Source organism: Prionailurus bengalensis, chromosome E4 (genome assembly GCF_016509475.1).
Source record: "Prionailurus bengalensis isolate Pbe53 chromosome E4, Fcat_Pben_1.1_paternal_pri, whole genome shotgun sequence".
Taxonomy (NCBI): domain Eukaryota; kingdom Metazoa; phylum Chordata; class Mammalia; order Carnivora; family Felidae; genus Prionailurus; species Prionailurus bengalensis.
This window is the reverse complement of record NC_057360.1, coordinates 1,485,148-1,497,352: the sequence shown is the minus strand read 5'-3', so window position 1 is coordinate 1,497,352 and position 12,205 is coordinate 1,485,148. Positions and strand designations below refer to the sequence as shown.

Here is a 12,205-nt window from a genome sequence, read left to right as displayed (position 1 = left end):
CCCCGTCATACTGCCTGTTGCTAGGATCCCAGCCACTCCAGATACCTCGTGCAAGTGCCGTTACAGTCTTCGTCTCCTTGTGACTGGCTTATTTCACTCAGCACGATGTCCTCAAGGTTCATCCAGGCCGTAGCAGGTGACAGGCTGTCCTCCTTTTCAAGGCTGAAAAATATTCCCTTGTACGTATACACCGTTTTGTTTATCCATTTACCCATCGGTGGATATCTGGCTTGCTTACACCTATCGGCTGTTGTGAACAGTACTGCCGTGAACACAGGTGTGCAAATATCAGTCTGAGACCCTGCTTTCAATTCTTGTGGCTATGTACGTAGATACGGTGTGGCTGGATCATACGGTAGTTTTGTTTTTAATTTTTTGAGGAGGCTCCATACTGTTTTCCATTAAGAGTTGCACCATTTGACAATCCCACCAATAATGCACAAGGGTTCTGATATCCACACATCCTTGTCAGCACTTGTTACTTTCTGTTTTTGTTTTGTTTTGCAGCAGCTGTCCTAAGGAGTGTGAGATGATATCTCATTATGATCTTTTGATTTGCATTTCCTGATGATTAAGGATGTTGAACATCTTTTCATGTGCTTGTTGGCCGTTTGTGTATCATCCTTAGAGAAACGTCTATTCAAGTCCTTTGCCCATTTTTAAATTGGGTTATTTGATTTTTTGTTGTTGTTGTTGTTGAGTTATTGAGTTCCTTCCTTAGGTACTCTGTACATTAACTCCTTATCAATATCCTTATTAATATTATATCCTTATTGATACATAATTTGAAATAGCTTTTCCTATTCCACAGGTTGCCTTCTGACTCTGTTGATTGTGTCCTTTGAGGTTTCTAAGTTCGATGTAGTCCTATTTGTCTGTATTTGCTTTTGTTGCCTGTGCACTGGTGTCATATCCAAGAGATCACTGCCGACTCCAGTATCAGAAAACTTTTCCCTTAGGCTTTCTTCTAAGAGTTTTGTAGTTTTAGGTCTTATGTTTAGATCTTGAATCCATTTCGAGTTTATTTTTGATTTGGCATAAGGATCCGATTTCATTCTTTTCATGTGGATACCCAGTTTTCCCAGCTCCATTTGTTAAAGAGACTGTCCTCTCCTCCACTGAGTGGTCTTTCCATCCTTGTTGAAGATCACTGGACCATATAGGTGAGGGTTGATTTCTGTTCTGCTCCATTGGTCTGTTTACCTGTCCTTATGCCAGGGCCAGACTGTTTTCATTCCTGTAGCCTTATACTATAGCTTGACACCAAGAAGTATGATGCCTCCAACTTCGTTTTTCTTTTTCAAAATTGTTTTGTCTATTTAGAGTCCCTGGGGATTCTACGTGAATTTTAGGAAGAATTTTTCTATACTTGCAAAAAGTGCCTTTGGGATTGTGTTAGGAATGGCACTGAATCTGTAGATTGCTCTGGGTTCGTATGGACATCTTAACAATATTAAGTATGCCAATCCACGAACATGGGATGTGTTTGTGTTTGTGTTGTCTTTGATGTTTTTAGGCAACGTTTTATAGTTTTCAGTGTACACGTCTTTCACCTCCTCGGTTAGGTTTATTCCCAAGTGTCTTATTCCTTTTGATGTTATTATAAATGGGATTGTTTTCTTAATTTCCTTTTCATATTACTTATTGTTAATGTATAAAAAAGCACCTGATGATGTACATTGGTTTTGTACCTTGCGACTTTGCTGTTTTGGTTTACTACCTGTAACAGGGGCTTTGTGGACACTTAAGAGTTTCTACATAGAAGATCAAGTCATCTGTGAACAAAGATAATTTTACTTCTTCCTTCCCAATTTGGATGTCCCTTCTTTCTTTTTCTTGTCTAATGCTTGGCTCTAACTTCCGTTGTTAAAAACAAGTGGTGAGAGCAGGGGGCATCCTTGCCTTGTTTCTGATCTTAGAGAAAAACTCAGTGTTTCACCACCGAGTACAATGTTCGCTGTGGGTTTTTCCCAAATGACTTTTCCTGTGTGGACGTACTTTGCTTCTATTCCCAGTTTGTTGAGTGTTTTTAATCCTGAAAGAGCTGAATCTTATCAAATGCTTTTTCTGCCTCAATTAAAATGGTCATGTGGTTTTGTCCTTCATTCTGTTAATGTGGTTATTACATTGATTGATTTTTCTTATGTAAAAACGTCCTTGAAATTCCAGGAATAAATTGTACTTGGTCATGGTGTGTAATCCTTTTAATAGGCTATTGAATCTGGTTTGCTGTATTTTGTTGAGAAATTTGACATCTACAGTCATCAGAAATATTGGTCTGTAGTTTTCTTTTCTGAAGGAATCCCTGGCTTTGGTATCAGGTTAACGCTGGTCTTCCAGAACAAGCTTGGAAGTGTTCCCTCCTCCTCACTTTTTTCGAAGAGTTTCAGGAAAATTTGTGTTTATTCTTTTTTAAATGTTTGGTAGAATTTTCCCGTGCGGCCATTTGGCCCAGGCCTTTTCTTTGTTGGGAGATTTTTGCTTAATGAGTCAATCTCCTTACTTGTTATAAGTCTGTTCGAATTTTCCATTTCTTCATGATTCAGTCTTGGTAGATTATGTGTTTCCATTTCTTCTAGGCTGTCCAACTGGTTGGCATATAGTTGTTCATAGTAGTCCCCTATGATCCTTTTTATTTTTGAGCATCAGTTTTAATGTCCCTGCTTTCATTTCTGATTTTAATTATTCAAGTCTTATTTTCTTAATCTAGCTTAGACTTTGTTAATTTTGTTGATATTTTCAAGAAGCCAGCTATAGGTTTTGTTTTCTATTTTTTAATTCTCTATTTTATTTGTGCTTCATTCTTTCCTGTTTCTTTCCTTCTGCTACCTTTGTGTTTAGTTAGTTCTTTGTTTTTGCTAGTTCTTTGAGGTTGTTTATTTGAGACCTGTTTTTTTAAAATATTTAAAAAAAATTAAAAAAAATTTTTTTTTAACGTTTATTTATTTTTGAGACAGAGAGAGACAGAGCATGAATGGGGGAGGGTCAGAGAGAGGGAGACACAGAATCTGAAACAGGCTCCAGACTCTGAGCTGTCAGCCCAGAGCCCGACGCGGGACTCGAACCCACGAACTGTGAGATCATGACCTGAGCCGAAGTCGGCCGCTTTTACCGACTGAGCCACCCAGGCGCCCCTAAAAAAAAATTTTTAATGTTTATTTAGTTTTTGAGAGAGAGAGAGACAGCGTGTGAGTGGGGAGGGCCAGAGAGAGGGAGACACAGAAGCCGAAGCAGGCTCCAGGCTCTGAGCTGTCGGCACAGAGCCCAACACGGGGCTCGAACCCACGAACCGTGAGATCATGACCTGAGCTGAAGTCGGATGCTTAACCGACTGAGCCACCCAGGTGCCCCTTAAAATATTTTTTAATGTTTTATTTTTGAGAGACAGAGAGAGAAAGAGAGAGAGAGACAGAGCATGAGCAGGAGTGAGAGAGAAGGAGACAGAATCGGAAGCAGGCTCTGGACTCTGAGCTGTCAGCACAGAGCCTGACGTGGGGCTTGAACTCACGGACCACGACATCATAACCTGAGCCGAAGTCAGACACTTAACTGACTGAGCCACCCAGACGCCCTGAGACCTGTTTTTTTTATTGTATGCATTTATAGTTATAAACTTCTTTCTTACTATTGCTTTTGCTGTATCCCATAAGTGACGTATTGTTTTCATCTTTATTTGTCTCAAGATATTTTCTAATTTCCCTTGTGACTTCTTTGACCCATTGGTTAAGAGTATGTTATTTAATATCCACATTTTGGATTTTTCATATGATATCGATTTCTAGTTTCAGTCCCTGTGGACAGAAAAGGATACTTTACATGTCAATCGTAGTGCTTCGAGACCCAAGTCTCTAACTTAAGAGAGTGGTTACTTGAGTTTTGGTCCATTCAAAAACTGGAATGTCGTGTAGACATTAAAAGTCTATTTCTTGGCAGAGGAAGCTCCTTGTGACATGTCATTAATTTGAAAAAGGTTAGGTGTAAGTCTGTTCAGCAAAGTCACCTTAAAGAATACAGGAGTATTCCTATACGAGTATGAACGTATGTAAAGAAGACATATAGGGAGGAAAACTAGTGGAAGGAAAAACCACAAAAATATTAACAGCGGTTATCTCAGGACTGTGGAATTACACAAGATTCATTTGCTTCTTTTTGCTTCTCTGTAGGTTGTAATGGTTTGCTTAATAAACACATGCTGCTTATATAAAATAATAATAATAATAATAATAATAATAATAATAATAAAGGAAGCTATTAAAGTTTGTTGTTTCTTTAAATACACTGGAGATGTTTTCAGGGTTCCGAGTGCAGGGGATGCCGGTGGGCTGGCTGTTTGGCTGCCGGCCTGTCTCCTGGTCACAGGTGAGGGGTTCGGGAGTGGGTCCCTGACTGGGGCTGTGGCGCGCAGACCCGCTCTCTCTCGGACCCGTGGGGTCTGACCGAGGACTGTTGGGCGCTGAGTTGTGGTGACAGCAGTCGCTAGTCTTCTCGTGCTGCTGTGTGGCTCTGCGTACTTTCCATGCTGTTTCCTGAGATACCCCAGACTCCTTCTCAACATTTTTATTTCATTTTATTTTTTGGTTTAAGATATTGAGTTATTAAAAAAATTTTAATGTTTTTATTTTTGATAGAGAGAGAAGCGTGAGCAGGGGAGGGGCAGAGAGAGACGGAGACACAGAATCCGAAGCAGGCTCCAGGCTCCGAGCCAGTCAGCACGGAGCCCGACGCGGGGCTCGAACTCGCGAACCCCGAGATCACGACCTGAGCCAAAGTCGGACACTCAACTGACTGAGCTACCCAGGCGCCCCAAGATACTGAGTTATTGTCTGTTTTTCTGCAAGCAAAGCAATCTTAATAAACTCATAAGAACATTTACTGACTCAACAGTCATTTACCAAACATCCGCATACGAGGCTTCAGTAAAATAAAAACAAAACGAAAAGCAAAACAAAACTATCCAAACGTCTGGTGTCCTCAAGAGCGATTCTTTTGTATTTCCCTTCTGACTTCCATGCTCTGCTAATAGTCTCAAAAACTTGACAGAGGACATTCCAAACCAGCCCCTCTTCTCCCTCGGGGACAGCATCAGACGACCTTTAACTGGACACTTCCTGTGACTTAAGGTCCCAACACAGCACTACGATGTGCCATTGAACTGCATGCTTAAAAATAGCTGAGAAGGTGAATTCTATGCTGTGTGCATTTTACCACAATTTAAGAAATAAATATATTTAAAAATGTGCAACACAGGAGGATTTGAAAAGATCCCGCACTTACGTGGTTTTGCTAACCATTTTGCAGAAGCATGATTTTTTGTGATTCAAATTTTCAAGGAATTTTCATAAGAAACTGAGGGGGACTGTGGTTAGGAGGGGTAAAGTTTCGCTCTAGGTGGTATTTAATCAGTGTGTGTGTGTGCGTGTGTGTGTACGTGTGTGTGCATGTGTCCTTAATGACCAGCACTGGGCATTCGGTGTAATACAACAGGATTACAATAACCACAGAAAACGCCATTCATTCATTCATTCATTCACTTCTTCAACAATTACTAAGCACCAATTATATGTTCAACGGATGAAGATACAAGGATGAATCACACGTCACACTTGACCTGAAGCTACTTTTAGTTTAGTCCATATAGAAAGCACCGGCTTGGAGCACCTTAAACATCTCTCAGGGTTTTTCAGGGAAACACGTTTTTAACAGGTTTTTGCTGAACCCAGAGCAAGGACCTTTTACTTACTGTTAAGTCTAGGCTGGGGCATCACACCTTTAACGTTCGTCAACGTGTCGGAATGTAAGAAGATGTCCCATTCTTCGTCCGGTAGGGACCCGATGTCACCCGGCACTGGACTGCCCCCAGCATTATTCTGCATGATCGTGGTGCAAAGCCGGAAGGAGAAACACAGCTTGTGTTGGTGAAACAGAGCTGAGGACACCACCTAGGGGGAAACGTAACGTCAGACTAGCCCTCCTCCTGTACAGAAGTCCGTAAAAGTCACAGAAGAGAAGGTCTCACCTTAAAAACATTTCTTGTCAGCACATCTACTGACTGTTGAAGATGTTTCTCCAAGAGATGCCTGTCGCTCTCGAACTTTGGTTCCTTGGCGAGGTCTGTGATATCACCAACTTTTTTCTGAGACGTTTTCTCCCTCTTCAGGCCGTGTTCCTGTTCTTTGCTTCGGGGAGCTACTGATCGAACGAACATCTGGCGAAACCAGTCCAGGGAGAACTGGTACATGGAGTTGAGGCGGGCGAGCCCGGCCACGAGGAAGTAGAGCAGGGCGCCTCGAGTCGCGACAGACCGGTAGTGTTCCCGCAGCGTTTGGATTTCACTTTCTGCTTTTTCTGTCGCTTTGATGCGCTTGGAAATCTCATTTGAAGCCGTTTTGGATTTTCTTAAGATGTCTACAATTTCCTCATCATCTAACACACGTGCTACAGACAAAAAATGAATTTGAATGAATAAAAACCATGGGAATGTTAAACACAGTTCATTCCCTCGTCCTCAAATCTTTCTCTAAAGAGTTTCTTTTTTCAAGTTTATTTTGAAAGAGAGAGAGAGAGGGAGGGAGGGAGGGAGGGAGGAGATGGAGAGAGAGAGAGAATCCCAAGCAGGCTCCACACTGTCAGCACAGAGCCCGATGTGGGGCTCGATCCCACCGACCCAGGATCATGACCTGAGCTTGAAATCAAGCATTGGATGCTTAACCGACTGAGCCACCCAGGTGCCCCTCTGTAAGAGTTTTTACAGTTGACTTTTTGGTGGTTTTATTTTGGAGATGGGCTCTTAACTGAGTCATATTTCTGAATAATCTGGTTAATAGCACACATGTACCCCCCCCCCCCACTTATCTCTTCTTTATATTATTTCAGTGTGTGTGGGTTCTATTTTTAATTTTTATAGATTTTTGACAGAGAGAGAGAGAAAGAGAGAGAAATGAATGAGTGGGGGAGGGGCAGACAGAGAGGGAGACACACAACTCAAGCAGGTTCCAGGCTCCGAGCTGTCAGCACAGAGCCTGATGCGGGGCTTGAACCCATGAACCGTGAGATCATGATCTGAGCTGAAGTCGGATGCTTAACCGACTGAGCCCCCCAGGCACCCCATGTGGGTTCTATTTTTACTGTAAGCACATAATAAGTAGCCATTCCGTCCGAAGGACGGAAGGAAATGAAAACCAAATTTCCAGAAAATAGCAAGTACCTCATTAGTTCCTGTGATGTACTCTGATATTTTCTATTGTATTCTATTTTGTTAAGCAAATCAAGTTGATAATGACCAAGGAAAGTGATTTCTCATTCCACTACCAGGCTACAACTTACCTTTTGAAAAGGCATTGCTCTAGAAATACAGAATAATTCTATCCTTTTTGAATATTTAGGACGATTCTCATATTTTCATCAGAAATTCTATTATTTTATGAACAAAACATTCCCATTTTCCTCAGGTGCTTTTGTAAATGATATGATTGATAGACTCCTCACTGTCCTTGATGCTTACCTTGGGACACCTTGGTTTGAAAAGAGGCCTCTTAAAACGTGGTATCTAGAACTAAACCTAGCTTCACATGATCATTTTAAGGAATGATGGGATTATCACATTCCACGACCGGGATACCGCATGCTTCTTGATTTCGGTGATGCTTCCTAAGTGATGTCTGGACCTCAGCTGTGGCCTACCTCTCATAGTCCCCCACTCTACCTGGGTTTCCCACAGCGGTTGGGGAGCCACAGTAAAGATAGAATATTTACAAAGAGATAGTAAGGATGATCTACTTTACTAAAACTTGGAAAAAGGGAAGAAAAAATATGTACGGAGTCAAGGAGTCTCTTTAGTTTTTTTCCAGAACAATTTTTATTATAACCACTACTGGTAAAATTATAACCACTATTAGTAAAAGGTTAGTCTTTACAAAAATCTCAGAGGGGCACCAGGGGGGCTCAGTCAGTTAAGCACCCGACTCTTGATCTCGGCTCAGGTCAAGATCTCACAGTTTGTGGGACTGAGCCCTGTGCTGGGCTCTCTGCTGGCAGTGTGGAGCCTGCTTGGGATTCTGTCTCTCTCTCTCTTTCTCTGCCCTTCCCCCGCTTGTGCTCTTTCTCTTTCAAAATAAATAAACAAACTTTAAAAAAAAAAAAACCCCTCAGACTCTACCACGAGGAACAAGCGGTAGGAATAAGCAAATGACACGCTGTGCGGACGTGTGCGGGCGTCTGCGGGCGTGTGCGGGCATGTGCGGGCGTGTGCGGACGTCTGCGGGCGTGTGTGGACGTGTGAGGGCGTGTGCGGGCGTGTGCCGATGTGTGTTATCAGAAACAACTTTCCTTTTGTCTCATCAGGTCTGTCTTTGGTTCAGTGTAGACAAAAGTTACAGCCCAAACGTGACAGTTGCATACAGTGGTTCATGAAACGGGACTTGTGAGTCGGACCAACCGTGTCGCCTTCCGTGTGTCACCCAGGACCTACGTGTCCTGCTTCTGCTGCTGACTCATTCCACCTCCCGAGGGAAACAGACGTGACAACCTGGTCCATGTGACTGGTCTTGTCGTTAACAGCAGCATGGCTTAGCCGTACGTTACACAGAAATAGCGTAATGGCTGTGATTAGAACAGGAAGGAATGTGGCCGATCCTTAGTAGGAACGAAAGCATCTGAGAGTCGGTCGAGCCCCAGAGTCGCCAGAAAAGAGAGAGAACGAACAGGAACCCACCGTTAGCTAACAAGTATGTGACCTCAGATGAGCTGTGACCCTGGGACCTATAATAAGAAATATACACGAGGTCTTCCTCCCGGCTGAGAGCTCTAAAAACCCTGGGGATTTCTAAAGGACAGAAGAGGGTGAGAAAGGTGTGTTTTGTTAGGTTAGCGAGGCGACTCTGGACTCCACCTAAGGACAGCGGATCACCTCGCCGGGAGGGAGGGCGGTGGACAGAGGGTTAACGTGGCAGCCACACCCTCCCCGGACCTCGTCTACGCCCACCTGGCTGGTCCGAGTTCCATCCTTTCACAAGAGACCAGGAATCCAGACAGCAAACGGGTTTCCTGGGCTCTGTGAGCGCTCCAGCAAACGAATCAGACCTCAGGAGGGGTTGCTGGAACTTGCGATCTGAGGCCCGTCTGTGGGGAGGGGGCGGTCTCGTGGGACTGAAACCGTAAGGGGAAGGGAACCTGATGCCGGCTCCGGGTAGACAGTGTCGGATGGCGGCGCCCATAGGACACCCGTCTAGTGTCTCATGCTTGCTCGCGTGAGCGCACCCCCATCCTGCGTGTTGAAACTGGGGATCCAGGACCCCTTCAGGGGCAGAGCAGCCAGTGCGCCCCGGGAAGTTGTAATGCTCCATCTTTAGCTGTTTAGAAATTATTTTGTGACGTGTAAAGAGTATGGCTTCTTAGCTACTTCCTGTGTCGAAGAGGAAAACCGTTTCTACTGCTATTGTAATAAACACCATCTTTTAATGGGACACACACGAGTCACCGCCTTATGGCCTTGTATATGTTAGCGATGAATTCGTGGGGAAACCTACTCTTTAGGTCTCCAGTCTGACCTGATACATAGAACAGATGTCAGACAACTGACGTAAATGGCAGAGAACAAGGAGGCACCCGCCAGCCTCTGTAGGATTTTTCTTACAACTTCTATTGACTGCCTCGTGGCGAATGTCCTGCGGCATGACGAGCTGACACAGAGGTGGGACCGCATTTCATTTTAGAGACAGGGTGTTTCAGCCCCATCAATCAGTTCTCTGGTGGAAACGGCAGATCTGGTATTTTTGGTACCGATTCAGAATAGGGCCCTTCTGGCTTTTCTTCTGTCCTTCACGGAGTTAGCCAAGGTCTCCCAATGCCACGAAATACCTTTACTAACCTTGCACGGTCTCCAGTACATTTAACGTTTGTTCTTCTAGCTCTTCAAGAGTCCCAGCATCAAGGGATATACTCTCCGACAACTGGAAACGTTGACTTTCTAAGTGAGGAACGTCGTGAGTTAATACCGTAGAAAGGAGCTGATCCTGCAAATCTCGGAACGTTAAGGTGAAGTTGATCACGGTAACAAAGTTATAAACCGACGGAGGAAGATGGGGGTTGTCTACCTCTGTGGAAATGAACAACCTAAAGCATGAGAAAGACACCAGTTATTCAAAGGCCCCGCAGCAGCAGGAAAACAAAAGAAACTAATTTATGAAATAATGGAAAGAAAGATTTCTCCCGGAAGCAGACACGGTTAATTTTTAGTGTTGTTCAGCCCTCTATGCAAAATAGGCTCTCAATCTATACTCTGTGAATGAATTTGCTATTTATAACTTAAAATAAAACACAGCCACAGATTACGTTCCGACCATACTTGGTCCCCGCATCGGGACAGAGGAGAGAAAAGTGTTAACTAACTGGTAGGAGCCCTGGCCTGCCCTCTGGGGACCGTCAGCACCGTGGTGTTTGCACCGAGTGAGAGCCCCACGAAGCTGGGGGCAGAGGGTGGCTGGCCTTCTCCAACGGGCCCCTCCAGCTGCCGCCTGGACAGTAACCAGGGTGGGGGTGGGGGTGGGGGAGAAGGAAGCGGGAGACTGGTTAACATGGGAGAGGCGATGGTGGCCTGGAGCAGGGTGGTGCCCGGGGGGAGGGTCAGGAGTGATTCTGGGCCTTGTGCGGTCTCCACATGACCCGATACCCCAATACAGCAGGGGCGATTCCTCGTCCCATTTTATAGAGGGTGGAATGGGGGCTGCGAGGGTCCACGTAAGCTGCTCACAGTCCACGGCCAGAAAGTGACAGAGCGGGGACCTGTCGCCAGTCTGCCCTCCGCGACCGTGCCCTCCACCCCCTCCTCACACACACAATTCAGACACGGGCACCGGGCTGTCCACTCAGCAGGACATTGCTTCATTCATTCCCGGGGCTGTTGCTCAATCCGTAATTTGTCGGCTGTGTCCCGGAGAGTGTTTGTTAAATCAGGGGTTTTAAGTCCTCGAGGGAAAAAGCCTCCTGTCCAACCTTCTTTAACCTTGCGCTTTTCAAAACTATGGGACCCCTTTTTTGAGTGACACCTATCAAATCCCTAGAATGTTGTTTGGAGGAACATAACTGTACTTTGCAAAATGTTTTCTTAACCGAAGGAGGGAGGCTGGGAGAGGGGATTCCCGGCTGCAAGAGGGTGGTGAGGAGCCAGACTTTGGGACCCTGCCCGGGGGCGAGGACCCGCTGACCGACAGATCAACCCGCTGACCACCAGGACCAGGTGAGGACCCAGCGTGTCAGAGCCCCCGTAGTGCAGTTAAGCGCACCGGGCTGGGGACCAGTAAACCCAGCTTCTAACTCCCCTGTGCTGATCACTCCCTACATAACGACCTGCTGGTTATGAGTTCATGGGGAGAGTGCTTGTCTCTGGCAACTCAAATGTCTCATTCCCTCGGGAACTGCCTTTTTATAGTGTTCAATGTGACTGTATAAAAGTCCTTGGCGAAGTTGGCTGGTCGGGGAGTGGGGGTGGGGGCAGAGTTCCTGAAGGTCCCTAACTGCCGGGAACATGGAAACGTTTTCATCGGACCAGGCAAAATCTCTCCCTGCTCCCTCCACATATCCAGTACGGATTTTGTTTGATAAAGGAGCAGAAGCTTTTTCTGCCGAAATCAGATGTGATGCAAACAGATCAAGTGGGGTCGAGTGGGGTCCGGCTTCCGGCTGGCTGCCGCTCCACACCTTTCTGGGGACCCCTCTTGCCCCAGGTTTTATCAGGCACGGCACGGAAAATGCTGGTCGGGAACGGCTTGATGAACAAAACTCCGTTCTCCCTTCTGTGTACTGATGAATGTGCCCCGGAAACACAAACAGAACACTGTAAACGCAATCTCACCATTTCCTCCAGGAAAAGCTCACCAGGACTGAGGCACAGGGCCTTCCATGATATCGATCTTAGAGAACACAGACATTTGACTCAATTTAACTGTGAGAGACGTTACCTAAATTGGGAATTGTATTCAATCTCAGAATCCTCGACCCTTATGAAATATTGTCCTCTTTTCTGATAGATCTCCTTCTTCAAAATTGCCTTTAAACTTGGAGCTAATGTTTCAGGGAGATTCTGAAAGACCCAACAGACATAAATAAAAAGTTCATCTTATAATAAATAAGTCAGTTGGAAAGTCACAGCATTTAAAAATGTAAGTCTTGGGGGCGCCTGGGTGGCGCAGTCGGTTAAGCGTCCGACTTC

General features: G+C 45.0%; 1 protein-coding gene across 1 annotated transcript in view; it reads right to left on the bottom strand.

Moving 5' to 3' along the window:
- Positions 1 to 12,205, bottom strand: part of DNAH14 (dynein axonemal heavy chain 14) — a 327,779-nt gene that overhangs the window by 52,799 nt on the left and 262,775 nt on the right. The window contains exons 68-71 of the mRNA XM_043569070.1: positions 11,955 to 12,076; positions 9,866 to 10,110; positions 6,017 to 6,435; positions 5,737 to 5,939 (exon numbers count right to left, since the gene is read on the bottom strand). Coding sequence (XP_043425005.1) covers positions 5,737 to 5,939; positions 6,017 to 6,435; positions 9,866 to 10,110; positions 11,955 to 12,076 — 989 coding nt within the window. The remainder of the gene's footprint in view (positions 1 to 5,736; positions 5,940 to 6,016; positions 6,436 to 9,865; positions 10,111 to 11,954; positions 12,077 to 12,205) is intronic.